At 33.8% G+C, this 18,745-nt stretch overlaps 1 protein-coding gene, 1 long non-coding RNA gene and 1 pseudogene across 3 annotated transcripts; 2 read left to right on the top strand and 1 right to left on the bottom strand.

The window, feature by feature from the left end:
• The first annotated feature begins 785 nt into the window (after positions 1 to 785).
• Positions 786 to 7,738, top strand: LOC127126913 (ABC transporter C family member 10-like; annotated as a pseudogene).
• Positions 7,739 to 11,413: 3,675 nt separating this feature from the next.
• On the top strand, positions 11,414 to 16,952 carry LOC127126931 (ABC transporter C family member 10). The gene is made up of 11 exons (XM_051055988.1): positions 11,414 to 13,494; positions 13,576 to 13,896; positions 13,977 to 14,063; positions 14,153 to 14,728; positions 14,816 to 14,980; positions 15,061 to 15,355; positions 15,452 to 15,666; positions 15,767 to 16,072; positions 16,144 to 16,207; positions 16,282 to 16,521; positions 16,846 to 16,952. The coding sequence occupies exons 1-11, from the start codon at positions 11,527 to 11,529 to the stop codon at positions 16,950 to 16,952; spliced, it is 4,344 nt and encodes a 1,447-aa protein (XP_050911945.1). The 5' UTR covers positions 11,414 to 11,526.
• LOC127126932 (uncharacterized) lies at positions 12,873 to 17,511 on the bottom strand. 2 transcript variants are annotated; one of them, XR_007805152.1, is made up of 5 exons: positions 17,369 to 17,511; positions 16,801 to 17,265; positions 14,409 to 14,757; positions 14,078 to 14,291; positions 12,873 to 13,263 (listed from the first exon to the last, which is right to left on the bottom strand). It is a non-coding gene; the product is annotated as an uncharacterized LOC127126932 (long non-coding RNA). The 2 variants fall into 2 exon arrangements; XR_007805151.1 differs by lacking the exon at positions 17,369 to 17,511 and having other exon boundaries at positions 16,801 to 16,941; positions 17,014 to 17,161.
• Positions 17,512 to 18,745: the final 1,234 nt, after the last annotated feature.

The following is an 18,745-nucleotide window of genomic DNA, read 5'->3' as shown; positions in this document are numbered from 1 at the left end:
ACAATTTTTGACAAGATTAAAATCAATACTCTAGATATTTACCATTTGAATATATAATTATGATCTAGAAAACACCTTTCTAACTCATGTATAGAAAGTGAACAAATATTTGACAGCAAACTTTGGTGTGATCTTCTACCTTAGTTCGATGGTGAGAATATACCTGCAGACATTCTAACGTTAAGTCACGTAAGTGTTAAATTTTTATATTATAATTGTGTATGAGACTAATTCATCTTATGCCTTTTATCGCAAGGTCATAGAATTCTTCGAGTCTAGACTCTTATGTCAGATCTTGAACACAATAGGAGCTGAGTGGATTGAGGCCTGGTCCATTTGTTCATTGTCATTTTGTGCCATTTGCGTATTTATTTATTTTATAAAACTTTTTGTTCGTTGTCATTTTTTAGGCTTTAGCTCAATCAGTTATGTGTAATTTAACTCTTGGCAATATTTTATTATTTTGTGTAGGGGTCTAAAGTGGCTTTAGTGTAAAATATCACCAGTATACAGTTTTAAAATAGTGAGTAACCTTTATACGACCGAAAAGAAAAGTTGAAAATAACAGAGAGATTTAATCATAGAATATTAAAGCAATCCAATTGAGCCAATATGCGATCCTCCATCTGAGTTTTCCACGTCCTCTCTTGAAACATCACATGATTTTGCCTTCTTTTTTTATAGGATAGTGAGTGTAATCTATTAAAAATTAAATATAGACAAGCATAAAAGTAAAATACATTAAAGATTAAAGATCTTAGAATAATGTCACATGCAAAGTTTTTGAAAAACCGGTCCATCACCGTGAAAACAACCGTGACAAAGCGATATTCAAAAAGTGTCGATACCAATATTATTATTTACTGTTTTTGTGATAAATAACAAAATATGATTAATACACACCGCGACTGCAATCGGCGTAGCAACATCTATGACGACCGAAATTGTTAAAGCCTTTTTGCGATGCTAACGATATTTAAAACCTTGGTACTGTGTAATGAGGAGGATAGATGAATGATGCCCTTTTCTTTGTTTTCTGATATTTGCACACAACAACTGATCTTGCTGCATAGATTGAAAAGTTTTCTGATATTTACTTCGGAGGTGCAAAGTGATTTTTGCAACACAAAGCTAAAAAGAAGATGGAGGATTATTGGAGCATGATTTGTTCTGAGAATGGAGAAAATCTTTTCAGTTATGATTTCAAGTTACTGAAAGATCCTTCTTCGTGCATTAACCACTTGTTGCTCATGTTCTTTGATTTATTCATGATGATAATGTTATCGAGCGTCATGTTCCTGAAGTTTTCCTCAAGACCCTTTTGGAGTCTAGTAAGATATACAAACTTGCAGCTAGTTTCTGCTATAACCAATGCCTCTCTTGGTTTGTTGCATTTATGCTTAGGAGTTTGGGTTTTAGAGGAGAAGTTAAGGAAAAACCACAATGTCTTTCCTCTTAACTGGTTGTTACTAGAACTCTTTCAAGGACTCACATGGTTGTTTGTAAGTTTAACTATAAGTCTTCATATAAAACAGCTCTCAAGAGTATGGTTGTGGCTGTTTTCTATTCACATGTTCTTTGTTTCTAGTATATTATGTGTTTTATCGATGTCGTATGCAATTCGAAGCAGAGAACTGTCCCTTGCAGCAACTTTAGATGTTATATCTTTTCCAGGAGCAATCTTGCTGATGTTATGCACTTACAAAGCATCTAAATGTGAAGATACTGTCAGAGACACTACTGAGAGCCTTTATGCTCCAATGAATTGTCAATTTAACTATGTTGTTCCTAATAACAATCTAACATTATTTTCCGAAGCTGGATTCTTTAGTAAGATATCGTTTTGGTGGTTGAATCCGTTGATGAAAAAGGGTCATGAGAAAACACTTCAGGACGAAGATATTCCAAAGTTACGAGAGTCTGAACGAGCAGAACGTTGTTATTTGTCATTCGTAGAACAAGTACACAGACAGAGAGAAAATGAACCATCGTCACGTTCATCAGTGTTATGGACAATCGTTTTATGTCACCGGAGAGACATTTTTATAACAGGATTCTTTGCTTTGATCAAGGTACTTGCTGTGTCTTGTGGTCCACTACTTCTGAATGCCTTTATATTGGTTTCTGAGGGTAATGAAAGTTTCAAATATGAAGGTTATATGTTAGTCATATCACTCTTCTTCATGAAAATCATAGAGTCCCTATCACAAAGACAATGGTATTTCCGAGGTAGAATTGTTGGGATGAAAGTTAGATCCCTACTTACTGCAAGCATTTATAAAAAAGTATTACGGCTATCTAGTTCTTCTAGATTGATTCACTCTAGTGGTGAGATAATGAATTATATGACTGTGGATGCTTATAGAATCGGAGAACTTCCATTCTGGTTTCACCAGACATGGACAACAATACTCCAATTGTGTATTGCGTTAGTAATTCTTTTCCGAGCAATTGGACTAGCAACAATAGCTTCATTGGTGGTTATAGTTCTCACCGTGCTTTGCAACACTCCAATAGCAAAGTTACAACACAAGTTTCAGAGCAAACTTATGGTGGCACAAGATGAGAGATTGAAGGCTAGTTCTGAGGCTCTCGTGAATATGAAAGTGCTAAAGCTATATGCATGGGAAAGCCATTTTAAAAATGCTATAGAAAAGTTAAGAAATGTGGAACTCAAATTGATATCTGCAGTGCAATTAAGTAAGGCGTACCTTCTCTTTCTCTTTTGGACCTCGCCGGTGTTGGTGTCTGCTGCTTCTTTTCTAGCATGTTACTTTCTTGAAGTTCCTTTGCATGCAAGTAATGTTTTCACTTTTGTGGCAACTTTACGCCTTGTTCAAGAGCCGATTACTGGTATCCCGGATGTAATTACGGTGATCATTCAAGCAAAAGTTGCATTTGCTCGGGTTCGTAATTTCCTCGAGGCACAAGAACTACAGAGTGCAGATTTCAAGAGCAGGTGCTTTAATGGCAACCTCAAAGGCTCGGTTTTAATAAAATCAGCCGACTTTTCATGGGAAGGTAATGTATCAAAGCCAACACTAAGAAACATAAATTTGGACGTTAAACACGGGCAAAAAGTGGCTATTTGTGGAGAAGTTGGCTCCGGAAAATCGACTCTTTTAGCAACAATTCTAGGAGAAGTTCCTAATACAAAGGGAACTGTAAGCTTTTATTTCTTTCTACTCCTACAATAGACTAGTAAATCATGTAATAGCATGGATGATATTCCAATTTTCTCTTTTTCTGAATTACAGATTGGTGTTTATGGGAAGTTTGCATATGTTTCTCAAACAGCATGGATCCAAACCGGCACAATACGAGAAAATATTTTGTTTGGATCCGAGCTGAATGATCAAAGATATCAAGAAACACTTCAAAGGTCTTCATTAGTGAAGGACCTTGAGTTGCTTCCCTTCGGCGACCTCACTGAAATAGGTGAGAGAGGAGTTAACTTAAGTGGAGGTCAGAAGCAGCGAATTCAACTAGCTCGTGCTCTTTATCAGAACGCTGATATATATCTATTGGATGATCCATTTAGTGCGGTTGATGCACATACCGCAAAAAACTTATTTAATGTAATGATGTTTTTTCTTCACATTTTTCATTCACATGTCTAATGTCATATTTTTTACTAAACAATCGCTTTGAATCTTGACAGGAATACATTATGGAAGGACTCAAAGGGAAAACTGTCTTACTTGTAACTCATCAAGTTGATTTTCTCCCAGCATTTGATATTGTTTTGGTAATTTCACTCGTCATAAAGCAATGGTTCCGTCTTCGTTCATCTTGTAGTACTTTATAATCTCCATTTTTCATCTCTTCTTTGTACAGTTGATGTCAGATGGGGTAATCCTACAAGCTGGTCCATTTCACTACCTATCGACAACGAGCCGAAAATTTCAGGACCTTGTCAATGCTCACAAGGATACCGCTGGTTCGAACCAGCTTGTGAATGTTACTATTACCAATAGATATTCGACTTCTATAAAGGTTACACAGACTTTCATGGAAAAACCGATTAAAGAAACAAATGGAAATCAATTAATTAAGCAAGAAGAAAGAGAGAAAGGAGACATAGGGTTGAGGCCTTACTTACAATATATGAATCAGACGAAAGGCTATATATTCTTCTTTGTGGCATCACTTGGTCACCTTATGTTTATGGTTTGTCAGATATTGCAAAACTCGTGGATGGCTTCGAATGTAGACAATCCTCGTGTCACCACGTTGCAGTTGATTTTAGTTTATTTCCTAATTGGAGTTTCTTCGACCTTTTTCGCATTGGCCAGAAGTCTATTTGTAGTTGCTTTAGGTCTTCAATCTTCAAAACACTTCTTTTTACAGTTGATGAACTCCCTCTTTCGTGCACCAATGTCTTTTTACGACTCTACACCATTGGGAAGGATACTAAGTAGGGTAAGTATAGTAAACAACAATTTCACTTACTATGAAATGCAATATGATAAATAATAATTTCATTGTTATTTTCTTGTTTAGGTTTCATCTGATTTGAGCATTATGGATCTTGACGTTCCATTTAGCCTCACTTTTGTCGTGGGATCGAATATAACTTTTTATTCTAGTCTTACAGTTTTAGCTGTTGTCACTTGGCAAGTATTGATTGTGGCTATACCAATGGTTTACGTTACAATTCGCTTGCAGGTAATGAACATGTTCGTCTATTATCTAAAACTCATAACTTCAACAGAAAGCAAATATCGATAAACCATAATTTTGTGTTTTAAGCAGAAATACTACTTTACCTCAGCAAAAGAAGTGATGCGGATGAGTGGCACAACAAAATCCTGCTTAGCTAACCATGTAGCTGAAACTGTTTCTGGAGCTGTGACAATACGGGCTTTTCATGTGGAAGATCGTTTTTTCGAGAAGAATCTTGATCTAATTGACATTAATGCTAGTGCATTTTTTAATACTTTTGCCTCAAATGAGTGGCTGATCCAACGGTTAGAAACAATAAGTGCGGGTCTCTTGCCTCCGCAGCGTTTTGCATGGTTATACTTCCACCAGGGACATTCACTTCTGGTGAGAATTTGGCTATTGTTTGAGTATTATAATTATTTTCTTCTATTCTTGAAAAAACAGAATCAACTTTTCTTATGCAAATTACTAAATTTTAATATCCTTTGTTCCAGGATTTATTGGTATGGCTTTATCTTATGGTCTTGCACTAAATTTTTCCTTAGTAGCTTCGGTTCAAAGTCAATGCACTATTGCAAATCATATAATATCAGTAGAGAGGCTAAACCAATATATGCATATACAAAGTGAGGCGGAAGAAATAAAAGAAGACAATCGTCCTCCTTTGAATTGGCCAAGAGCAGGCAAAGTAGAAATAAATGATTTGAAGGTAACTGGTATTTTATTTTAAAAATACAAAGCATCGTAATGTTCAGAAAAAACGAGATTTGAAATAATGTACATAATGTGTTTGTTTATGACATGTTAGATAAGATACAGGCCTGATGGACCACTAGTACTTCATGGGATCACATGCATATTTGAAGCAGGTCACAAGATTGGTATCGTTGGAAGAACAGGAAGTGGGAAATCGACTCTTATTAGTGCTTTGTTTCGTCTAGTGGAACCAACAGGAGGAAAAGTTGTAGTTGATGGCATAGACATATCATCTATTGGCCTTCATGATTTGAGGTCACGATTTGGGATTATACCTCAAGATCCTACCCTTTTTAATGGGACAGTAAGATATAACTTGGACCCTTTATCTAAACACACCGATCAAGAGATATGGGAGGTAAGATATACTACACTCTATTTAACTTTGATTTGGATAGAAATTGTAGAATAATTCTGATATGATATGAAGGTTCTTGGGAAGTGTCAATTGCGAGAAGTTGTCCAAGAGAAAGATGAGGGCTTAAACTCCTCCGGTAAACTTTAATCTTGGTCTTTTGTTTCTTATAAAGAGGACTTGAGAGAGTAGTTAGTAATGATTAGTGAAAAAATTGTCGTGCAGTTGTTGAAGATGGATCAAACTGGAGCATGGGACAAAGACAGTTATTCTGTTTGGGGCGTGCTCTTTTGAGGAGAAGTAGGATACTAGTACTGGACGAAGCAACTGCATCAATCGATAACTCAACAGATATGATTCTGCAGAAAACTATTAGAACGGAGTTTGCAGATTGTACGGTGATCACAGTAGCACACAGGATACCAACTGTGATGGATTGCACTATGGTTCTTTCAATCAGTGATGGTAAGTTTTTCTTTTCTCCAGTTTTATTGTCCTCATATTTTATTTAACAAACACTTTTTTTAAGTTGATCACACACGCTGAACATAAACGATAACGTGTAAAAGGCCGGATACCTGATTTTCAGACTTGAAATCATAAAAAGAAAAGTTCAGAATATGTTTAATCACTTACTTGATTTCTTGAACGAAAAGAAAACATCTGACTGTATTTGCAGGAAAATTGGTGGAGTATGATGATCCAATGAACTTGATGAAGAGAGAAGAATCTTTGTTCAGGAAACTTGTCCAGGAATACTGGTCTCATTTTCAGTCTGCAGAATCACACTGATGTGATCAGTGATTTTTTATGCCAGCCATATTCTTTCTTGATTAGGAATAAGTCAAGAAACCTAGTAGGATGTAAAATGCATCTGTTAGGAAACCTGAGAAATGGAAAAGAATTGAGCAGAATGAAGGGGAAAAAAAGGGATCAAATGAACAATCTCTAGGATTTAGCTTGTTGTAAACCATAAAGGCTTTTAACAAGCTTGCGAACTTGATTTAGCTTGGTGCATTTTATTCCTTGAGGAACACACATGTACACATCTTACTCTAAATCACCATGCAAGAGAGCATTATTTACATCAAGTTGATGTAAATGCCAATTTTTGATGGAAGCCACTGCAAGCAAAACTCTGACAGTGGATAACTTTGAAACTAGTGAGAATGTGTTAAAGAAATTCAATCCTTCAACTTGGTTGTAACCTTTAGCAACCAACATTTACTTATTATATATCTCTACAGATCTATCATCCTTGTGCTTAATTTTGTAAAACCATTTGTTACCAATAGGTTTAACATTTGGTGGCAAGTCAATCAATTCCCAAGTTCCATTGATACCTAGTGCTTCTAATTCATAATTCATGGCTCATTGCCAATTTTCATTCTTGCAAGCTTCTTAATAGGATTTTGATTCTGAATCATTTGTTACTAATGTACTAAAGACTCTATGAGAAGGTAACGGAAAATTGAAGGAAAGAAAAGAAGAAATTGGATAGATAATACATGAAAATGATGATTGACCAAAAGAGTTTGAAGAATTGCACACATACTCCTTAAGATGAGTTAGAAGATGTATGTTCTTAACTGGTCTTTGAAGGTTAGTGTCTTGGTCAATGTTTTGGTGATTAGTATCTAGATTCTCAAAATGTGAAGATGGTTGTGTTGATAATGTATATGAAGGTTCACTTTGTGAGATTGTTGATTGCTCAGGTTGTGATGATACATGTTGTATAGGTTGTGATGGTTCAGGTAGGAATCTTTTAGGAAATGGGGAAACTCTAAAATTTGAAGTGGTGTGATAATTCCAATTTGGCTTGTAAGAAAAAATGTGTTCATGGTGGATAACATTTCTTGACAGAAAATTTTCATTGTTGTTTGTGCCTAGCAAAATTACACTTTTGACACCTTGTTTGAAATTCATGAAAACACGATTCTTACCTCTATAATCAAGTTTTGTTATATGACATTGAATTGTTGATGTATATGCTAAAGTTTCAAAAACTTTTAAAACATGTAAGTCATGTTCCTCATTAAACAAGAGATAGTAAGGTGATTTGTTATTTAAAATAGGGCTAGTAACTTTGTTCATGATGTAAACAACATGATTTACTACATATGACCCCAAAAAATTATGAGTATTAGATTGGAAAATTAAAGCTCTTGCTATGTTCAAAATATGTTCGTGTTTTATCTCCGCTCTCCCATTTTGTTAAGGGGACTCAACACAATTGGTTTGATGGGAAATGTCTTTAGAAGAATAGAAATTTGGCATAATAAACTCATGATCATTGTCACTTCTTATGAGTTTAATGTTTGAATTATGTTGAACTTCAACCGTTTTAATGAAATTAAGAACATTTTGCATAGTTTCAGCTTTGGATTTTCATTAAAATGATCCAAGTATACCTACTAAAATCATCAATAATTGTTATAAAGTATGAATGATCATGATAAGATTTGATTGCTAGATGACCCTAAACATAAAAATGCACAAGATCAAAAGGATGTTTGGATTTATTAAAACTTGAATGGTAAGGAAGCTTCTTGTGTTTAGTAAAATGACATACATCACAAACAGCTCCTTGATCAATAACAACAGAGGGGGAATTATTGTATAAAGATTGTATTCTAATAGATGATAAATGGCCTAATCTAAAATGTCATAGGGCTCTATTTGGCAAAGTACAAACAAAGGTATTGTTTATGCTAGGAGCATCTCCATACTTGTCCTTAAGAGTTAGATGATACAATCCTTCAAGCTTCTCAGCCAAACCAGTCATCTTCATGAATTTTTTATCCTAAATAAAACATTTAATGTCATTAAAATTTACTTTGTATTTTGAATTTTGGCATAGTTTGTAAATAAAAACCAAGTTGACAGAGAAATCAGGAATATAAAGGACATTTGTTATGAAGAAAGTAGAGGAAAACATGATTGTAACAATGTGTTTTGCTAATGCAAAATGTCCATTAGGCAATTTAACATTAATAGATTGCATTGTAAGAAACCAAAACTTTGAGGAGGAGATATGATCATTAGCTCTTGAATCTATGACCCAAGAGTTTAAAGTGCAACATTTATATACAAAAGAATGAGAATTACCTTTGTCATTCAAAGGTGAATGACATGTGAGTGAAGAGGAGTCAATCTAAATGGACACAGCAGGACTTAAAGCTTAATGAAAAGATGAATTCTGAAAAAGAGCCACTAGTTTCTCAAATTGATATTGAGTAATCGGAGAGGAACCACTAATGGTAGTTGGTTGTTGGACATGTGTACTTTCGTTATCATCAGCATCATTTATGGCAGCATTATTGGCCATTGAACTTTTGCTAAAGTGAGGTGGAAAATCATATTTTCTATAGCAAATCTCAATAGTGTGACTAGTCCTACCACGATGAGTGCAGAGTTTAGATTAAGAAATGTGGTGTATAGAATTTGAAGTACCTATTTTGAAATTGAATTTCTTGTATATGCCGGCATTGATCATTGCTTAAGAGTCGTCAACAGGTGTAAAGATTCCTTGCCTTGCCTTTCATGTTTGAGGACCGTTGAAAAAAATTTGTTCATAGGTGGTAATGGATCCATGAGTAATATTTGTGACCTTGCTTGCCTTATAGCTTCACAAGAGCATCGAATTTGACATGTACAATTGGGAATGGGCATGTAAATTTTCAATTCTTCCAAGAACCTTCAGAGTGAAATAAAATTCAATAATAAATTTGGAATCTTGCTTGAGAATATATATTTCATGTTGCAACTTTGAAACTTGAATGAGATCACCTTAAGAAAACATCTCTTTAAAATCATTCCATACATCAATTACATTTTCCATAAACACAATGGATTGTGCAATCGATTCAGAAACGGATTTAAGTAACCATGAGTGAACTAACATATTACATACGTTACAGGCACAAAAAGAATGATCAAAGTGATCATCTAGAATTGAAATGGATCCATCTACAAACTTAAACTTCATTTTACCACTTAGAGCATGATGAATGGATTTGACCCAAGAATGGTAGTTGATACCTTTAAGAATCGGTGTAACTTTGAGCGATAAGGTCCATCACTATGATGAACATAGTATGGATTGCTTTGATCTAATTATGAATCAATAGGAGCTATGTGAGGAGACATGATTGCTGGTAGATCATATAGGCTCAAGATACAATGTTAAGAAACTGAAAATATCATGAATGAGAAGAAGAAAGAGAGAAAAGAAAAAAGCTTAAAGCCACACAATTGGATTGATTGAACTTGAAAATGAGATTACACATGAGTCATTCTTATATAGTTAATGGAATAGCAAGAAAACGTATTCCAGCTAACTAAAAATAGTCTCAACTAACTTCAACAAACTCAATCTAACTCTAACTAATTAGTTTCCTGAAATGGACTTTGTATCTAACTTTTAAAAAACAACTACTAAAAATAATAAATTTGTTACAAGATGAAAAGGCTTTAAAACATCGTCATATTGCTGCTAGTTTGCTTCATACTTTCAACATTAGCTTTCATAAATTATAATTTTGGAAAGATGCAGAGAAAAAACAATAATCTCATTGTTAAATAATGATCTTTTAATTTCTAAAAATATTGTGTACAATTTACATTGTGATAATTTATCAATCTATTCAAGTATAAATTCACTGAGACTTATAATATTCTAAGCAATTTAAATGTTCATATTTTTCATTTAATTATAGATGAATTAATTATCTCAATTTTTTTTACTATTCAAAATTTATTTGACGAAGTATTTGTTAAAAAAACATCTTTTTGTAATTACTCAATCTATTTAATGCATAGTTTATTTAATTCAAAAGTTGTAGAGAAAATATGATAATTTCATTGTTAAATGGTGATCCTTTGGTTTCTAAAAAGTTGAAATATTGTGTATAATTTGCATTGTGATGATTTATAATTCATTCAAGTATAAATTCACTAAGACTCATAATATTCTAAGCAATTTAAATGTTCATATTTTTCATTTAATAATAGATGAATTAATTATCTCATTTTTTTTATTATTCAAAATTTATTAGATGAAGTATTTGTTAAAAACATATTTTTTAATTACTCAATTTATTTAATGCTTAGTTTATTATTTAGTTTTTTAAAGATGCATAGTTTAATTTCACTCAAAGGTTTCCTGCATTCGCTTAACTATTATATATTCTATTCGAGATATTCTTTTTACTAACTACTTGATTTATTCAACTTGCAACTTGCAAGTTTCTTTAATTAGTTTATTTACCAATTTCACCCTTTCACTTCACCAAATTTAAGTAACCAAATAATAAATTATTACTATATTAACCATTGTAGAACTCATGAAATAACTCTCCTCCATTGCATGACAAAAGTATATATTAACCATTATGTATCTTGCTCTTATTAGATACAACATTTTCAATAAAAAAATTGTCCAAGCAACAAAATAAAAATTAAATCCAATACTCACTAGGTAATTAAGTTTTTCTTTGTTTTTATTATCTTTTAAATATGCTATTTTCATAATTTCTACTATCATTTATTCATGCTGATTGGCCAAAAAAATATGTTTGTAACCGTTATAGGCTGTCAAATAAATGATTCAAAAAATTTGTAATTAAATTTAAGGAGTTTAAGAATCAATTATTCTTTTGACAAATATAAATCATGAAGTAAAAAAGTGCTTACAGATAAAATTTTGTCTTTTTATTACAGAGTTTGATCAATAAAGAGAAACTAAAAAGATGGAAGATTATTGGAACATGATTTGTGGAGGCAAACCTATAAGTTATGATTTCAAGCTTTTGAAAAATCCTTCTTCCTGCATTAACCACTTGTTGCTCATTTTATTTGATTTATTCATGTTGATGATGTTAACAATCATCATGTTCCTGAAGTTTTCCTCAAGACCCTTTTGGAGTCTAGTAAGATATTCAAACTTGCAGCTAGTTTCTGCTATAACCAATGCCTCTCTTGGTTTGTTGCATTTATGCTTAGGAATTTGGGTTTTAGTCACAAAAACTCACAATGCCTTTCCTCTTATCTGGTGGTTTCTAGAACTCTTTCATGGACTCACATGGTTATTTGTAACTTTTACTATAAGTCTTCGGATAAAACAACTCTCGAGAGCATGGATGTGGTTCTTTTCGATTCTCGTATTTCTAGTTTCTGGTATATTATGTGGTTTATCGATATCTTATGCGATCGGCGTCAGAGAACTATCCCTCAAGGCAAGTTTAGATGTCATATCTTTTATGGGAGCGGCTTTGCCGTTGTTATGCACTTACAGTAGTGAAGGTGCTCAGAGAGACACAGTTGAAAGCCTTGATGACCCTTTCAATGGCCAGTTAACCCCATTTGCTAAAGCTGGATTCTGTAGTAAGATATCATTTTGGTGGTTGAATCCGCTGATGAAAAAGGGTCAAGAAAAAACACTTCAAGACGAGGATATTCCAAAGTTACGAGAGTCTGAAAAAGCAGAAAGTTGTTATTTGTCGTTTGAAGAACAATTAAACAGACAAAGACAAAATGAACTGTCGTCACATTCGACAGTTTTTTGGACAATAGTTTCATGCCACCAAAGGGAGATTTTGATAACAGGATTCTTTGCTTTGCTCAAAGTACTTTCTATATCTTGTGGCCCTCTACTTCTAAATGAATTTATATTGGTTTCTGAGGGTAATGGAAGTTTCAAATATGAAGGTTATATCTTGGCCATATCACTCTTGTTCATAAAGATCATAGAATCCATATCACAAAGACAATGGTATTTCCGGGATAGAATTATTGGGATGAAAGTTAGATCACTACTTACTGCAAAAATTTATAAAAAAGTATTAAGGTTATCCAATTCTGCTAGATTGATTCACTCTAATGGTGAGATAATGAATTATATGACTGTGGATGCTTATAGAATCGGAGAATTTCCATTTTGGTTTCATAGGACTTGGACAACGATTCTCCAATTGTCCATTGCATCGGTAATTCTTTTCCGTGCAATTGGACTAGCAACATTAGCATCGCTACCGGTCATAGTTCTCACCGTCTTTTGCAACGCTCCACTAGCAAAGTTACAACACAAGTTTCATAGCAAACTTATGGTGGCACAAGATGAAAGATTGAAAGCTAGTTCTGAAGCTCTAGTGAATATGAAAGTGCTAAAGCTATATGCATGGGAAACTCATTTTAAAAACGCGATAGAAAAGTTAAGAAATGCGGAACTGAAATTGCTATTTGCGGTTCTACTAAGAAAGACATGTGTTGTCTTTCTCTTTTGGACCTCACCAATGCTTGTATCAGCTGCTTCTTTTCTAGCATGCTACTTGCTGAAAATTCCTTTGCATGCAAGTAATGTTTTCACTTTTGTCGCAACTTTACGCCTCGTACAAGAGCTGATTACAAGCATCCCAGATGTTATTGCAGTATCCATTCAAGCAAAAGTTGCATTTGCTCGGATCGGTAATTTCCTCGAGGCACCAGAACTGCATAGTTCAAATTTCATTAGCATGTGCTTTAATGACAACCTAAAAGGATCGGTTTTAATAAAATATGCCGACTTTTCATGGGAAGATAATGTATCGAAGTCAACACTAAGAAACATAAATTTAGACATTAGCCATGGACAAAAGGTGGCTATTTGTGGAGAAGTTGGTTCGGGAAAATCAACGCTCTTAGCAACAATTCTAGGAGAAGTTCCTAATACAAAGGGAACGGTAAGCTTTTGATTCCTTTCTGTTCATGAATACACTCAGTTTTCTGTGGTGAATTTTTTTTTATGGGTTTCTGAATTGCAGATTGATGTTTATGGGAAGTTTGCGTATGTTTCTCAAACAGCATGGATACAAACAGGAACAATACGGGAAAATATTTTATTTGGATCCGAGTTTGACGATCAAATATATCAAGAAACACTTCAAAGGTCTTCACTGATAAAGGACCTTGAGTTGCTTCCTTATGGTGACCTCACCGAAATAGGCGAGAGAGGAGTTAATTTAAGTGGAGGTCAAAAGCAGCGAATTCAACTCGCCCGGGCTCTATATGAGAATGCTGACATATATCTCCTGGACGATCCATTTAGTGCTGTTGATGCACATACTACAAAAAGTTTGTTTAATGTAACAACATATTTTCTTCACATACTACTTGTATACGTCTACTGTCATTATTTACTAAAGATGTATTTGAAATTTGACAGGAATACATCATAGAAGGACTCAAAGGGAAAACTGTCTTACTCGTGACTCATCAAGTCGAATTTCTACCAGCATTTGATTCTGTTTTGGTAAATTCACTCACCTCAAAGCAATGATGACGTCTTCGTTGATCTTGTAGTATTTTATAATCTCCATTTTTCATCTCTTCTATTTACAGTTGATGTCAGATGGGGTAATTCTACAAGCTGGTTCATATCAAGAGCTATTGACAACAAGCCAAGAATTCCAGGACCTTGTCAATGCTCACAAGGTTACTGCTAGTTCAAACCAGCTTGCGAATGTTACTTTTTCTCAAGCTTCAAGAGAGATTACTCAAGCTTTAGTGGAAAAGGAGTGTAAAGAATCAAATGGAAATCAATTAATTAAGCAAGAAGAAAGAGAGGAAGGAGACACAGGGTTGAAGCCTTACTTACAATATCTGAATAAGATGAAAGGCTACATTTTCTTCTTCGGGGCTTCGTTCTGTCACCTTATTTTTTTGGTTTCTCAGATACTGCAAAACTCGTGGATGGCTGCTAATGTTGATAATCCTCGTGTCAGCACGTTGCAGTTGATTTTAGTTTATTTCTGGATTGGAGCATCTTCAATACTTTTCATGTTGATCAGAAGTTCCTGTATAGTTGCTTTGGGTCTTCATTCTTCAAAATATATATTTTTACAGTTGATGAACTCCCTCTTTCGAGCACCGATGTCTTTTTATGACTCTACACCATTGGGAAGGATACTAAGTAGGGTAAGCTTGTGAAACAATCATTTCCCCTGCTATGAAATGCAATAGAAAAAACAATAATTAGATTTTAACCACTTTTTCTTTGTTTAGGTTTCATCTGATCTGAGCATTATGGATCTTGACATGCCATTTAGCCTCCTTTTTTCGGTCGGAGCCACTATAAACTTTTATTCCGTTCTTATAGTTTTAGCAGTTGTCACTTGGCAAGTATTAATTGTGGTTATACCAATAGTATACATTACGATTCGTCTACAGGTAACGAACATGTTCTTCTTTGACTTATCTAAACTATCTCTAAAGCAAATGATGTAAAATATTTTGTGTGGTTTAAGCAGAGTTACTACTTAGTCTCAGCCAAAGAAATGATGAGGATGTGTAGCACAACAAAATCCTATTTAGCTAATCATGTAGCTGAAACTGTTGCCGGAGCTGTGACAATAAGGGCTTTTGAGGAGGAAGATCGTTTTTCTAAGAAGAATCTTGATCTAATCGATATTAATGCTAGTACATTTTTTCATTGTTTTGCCTCAAATGAATGGTTGATCCAACGATTAGAAACAATGAGTGCGCTTGTTCTTTCTTCTGCAGCACTTTGCATGGTTATACTTCCACCAGGGACTTTCACCTCTGGTGAGAATTCGATTATTTAAATCACTTTCTTTATCTTCAAACAATAAGATCAATCTCCCTTAGCAAATTACTAAATTTCAATATCTTTCATTTCAGGATTTATCGGTCTGGCTCTGTCATATGGCCTTACACTAAATGCTTCCTTAGTATTTTCCATTAGAATCCAATGCAATCTCGCAGATCAAATAATATCGGTAGAGAGGCTAAATCAATATATGCATATACAAAGTGAGGCCGAAGAAATAATAGAAGACAACCGTCCTCCTTTGAATTGGCCAATTGCAGGCAAAGTAGAAATAAATGACTTGAAGGTAATTTTTACTTATTTTAAAATGTGAATCATAATGTTAAGGTAAAATGGGAGATGAAGTATAGTACTAGTAGGTAACTTTTTTATTTATACAATCTTAGATACGATATAGACCAGGTGGACCACTTGTACTTCATGGGATCACATGCACGTTTGAAGCAGGTCACAAGATTGGTATTGTCGGTAGAACAGGCAGCGGGAAGTCCACTCTTATTGGTACTTTATTTCGCCTCGTGGAACCAGAAGGAGGAAAAGTTGTAGTTGACGGCATAGACATCTCGTCTATTGGCCTTCATGATTTGAGGTCACGTTTTGGGATTATACCTCAAGATCCTACTCTTTTTAATGGGACAGTAAGATTTAATTTGGACCCTTTATCCCAACACACTGATCAAGAGATATGGGAGGTAAAATATTTAACATTCTTATTTTTGTTTAATGCATAGAAAATGTAAACTAATTATTGGTAAATATGAAGGTTCTTGGGAAGTGTCAACTAAGAGAAGTTGTCCAAAAGAAAGAAGAGGGCTTAAACTCCTCGGGTACACTTTTAAATTTGATTGTTAATTTGTTATAGCTATACGTTAGTAATGACTCGTGAAAACTTGTTGTGCAGTTGTTGAAGATGGATCAAACTGGAGTATGGGACAAAGACAGCTATTTTGTTTAGGGCGTGCTCTTTTAAGGAGAAGTAGGATACTGGTACTGGATGAAGCAACTGCATCGATTGATAATTCAACTGATACGATTCTACAGAAAACCATTAGAACGGAATTTGCAGATTGTACAGTGATCACAGTAGCACACAGAATACCAACCGTGATGGATTGCACTATGGTTCTTTCAATCAGTGATGGTAAGTTTTTTCTCTTCGGTTTTTTTTTCTCTCTATCTCATTTTACACATTTTTCAGACTAATACATGACTCTGTAATCCATAGACATTTTTTTATGTTGATGATAAATATTCTTAGAGACACACACGAATTATGGGGTGATAAATAATGAGGTAGTTGGTTTAACATGTTGAAAAAGCATATAGCACATAAATCATAACATGTAAAATCTAGGGTACTTGACTTTCACACACTTGAAATCATGAAAAAAGAAAAGGTTAAGGATATGCTATCACTTACTTGATTTCTTGGAAGAATGAAAAGCCAATTTGACTGTATTTCCAGGAAAGTTGGTGGAGTATGACGAGCCAATGAGCTTGATGATGAGAGAAGAATCGTTGTTCAGAAAGCTTGTTAAGGAATATTGGTCTCATTTTCAGTCTGCGGAATAGCATTGATGTTAACAATGATTCTGTTGAGCATAATGAAGAAGAAAAAAGTGATTAAATGTACCATCTCTAGAATGATACATGAGCTTTATTGAAAGATTCTTGTGTATTTTGCAAAGCCAAACAAAACTGTTGTTTGGTAATACAAGAGCTTAATTTTATCTTTCGTTATAAAATTAGCTTATGCAAGCTTATTCATAAGTGCTTATTTTGATAACTACTTGTGCTATAAGCGGATACAGACCCTAAATCTTCAAGAATACAATGCTTCCAATTCTCCCACATCTAAAAATTGTATCGAATTATAACAAACCAACTGGAATTTCACAAATCAAAATGAGTATATTGCAACACAGATTCATAGCAAAGTATGAAATTGAAAATATTCATAAAATTGATAGTGTGCAAGACAGTAACACCATAGAAAATTTTAGAGATCTTGGCAGGACTGTTGACTGAACAGAAATGCTGAATGAATCAACAGGAGGAGCTGCTTTGACGGTGGACGGAGGTGCTGCGATTACCGGTAGACGACGCCGTAGCCAGAATCGGTTCATCCTAAAATCAAACGAAAATTTCAAAAAGAAAAAATATGATAAAAAAAATAGAGTAAAATAAAATGATTTAGCAATTTAGTAAACGAAAAAGTATAAATGTAAAAATATTATATTCCTTTTTTTAATTTCATGTCACTATGGTCTTTTTTGTGATAATGTTTAAAAGTTAAAACATGTTACTCTTTCGCAACTTTTTTTTGTTTGTAAAAAGTTGAAATATTTTCAACAAAATAAGGTGTTATAATAATATAATTTTATTGGGCCTTTAGAGGGATAGTCTATGGAAAGCCAAAAACACTCCTAAAACTTTACTTTATACCCCTATATTTATCCATGTACCCCTATATTTCATAAAAAGTATCAATTTTACCCTTATATATTTTTAACTAATTTATTATTTTATTTTTAAATATTTTTTAAATTTTATTTTGCGTACCGGAAGAGTTTGCAAAAAGAGTTCCGGTAGTATTTTTTAACTTTTTTGTGTGTACCGGAAGACTTTGCAAAAGAGTTCCGGTATACAAAAATTGACTACCGGAATTATTTTGTAAAGTCTTCCGGTATATAAAAAAAATTAAAAAAATGCTTGAAAAATGAGTACCGGAACTCTTTTGCAAAGTCTTCCGGTACACAAAAATTGACTATCGGGACTCTTTTCCAAAGTCTTCCGGTACACACAAAAAATATTTAAAAAATGCTTGAAAAATGACTACCGGAACTCTTTTACATAGTTTTCCGGTACACAAAAATTGACTTCCAGAACTCTTTTGCAAAGTCTTCCGGTACACAAAAAAATATTTTAAAAAATGTTTGAAAATGACTACCGGAACTCTTTTGCAAAGTCTTCCAATACACAAAAATTGACTACCGGAACTCTTTTGCAAAGTCTTCTGATAAAAAAAAATTATTGAAAAAATGCTTGAAAAATGACTACCGGAACTCTTTTGTAAAGTCTTCCGGTATACAAATTTTTTTAAAAAAATAAAATAATAAACTAATTTAAAATATATAAAGATAAAATTGGTATTTTTATGAAATGCAAGGGTGTAGGGATAAATGTAGGGGTATGAGGTAAAACTTTCAAACACTCGTTGTCCACTTGTTCAATTAGACTTCATCCGCCTAGTTGTTTAGCATGCCCAATTATACTAATTTTTACCCAAATGCTCCTAATTTTTAAAAAAAAATCTTGAGGGTAATGAAAAATCAATCTACTCTACTTTTTAGAGGAGACGTCAG

Source organism: Lathyrus oleraceus, chromosome 1, assembly GCF_024323335.1.
Source record: "Lathyrus oleraceus cultivar Zhongwan6 chromosome 1, CAAS_Psat_ZW6_1.0, whole genome shotgun sequence".
Classification (NCBI taxonomy): domain Eukaryota; kingdom Viridiplantae; phylum Streptophyta; class Magnoliopsida; order Fabales; family Fabaceae; genus Lathyrus; species Lathyrus oleraceus.
Note: the sequence above shows the minus strand (reverse complement) of the source record. Positions and strands in the feature narration are given on the sequence as shown.

Excerpts from the sequence above, each read along its gene's own strand:
- LOC127126931 (XM_051055988.1), top strand. The coding sequence starts at position 11,527 with ATGGAAGATTATTGGAACATGATTTGTGGAGGCAAACCTATAAGTTAT. Across the intron at positions 13,897-13,976 it reads CTACAAAAAGTTTGTTTAAT|GAATACATCATAGAAGGACT; the intron begins GTAACAACATAT and ends GAAATTTGACAG. Across the intron at positions 16,522-16,845 it reads GGTTCTTTCAATCAGTGATG|GAAAGTTGGTGGAGTATGAC; the intron begins GTAAGTTTTTTC and ends CTGTATTTCCAG.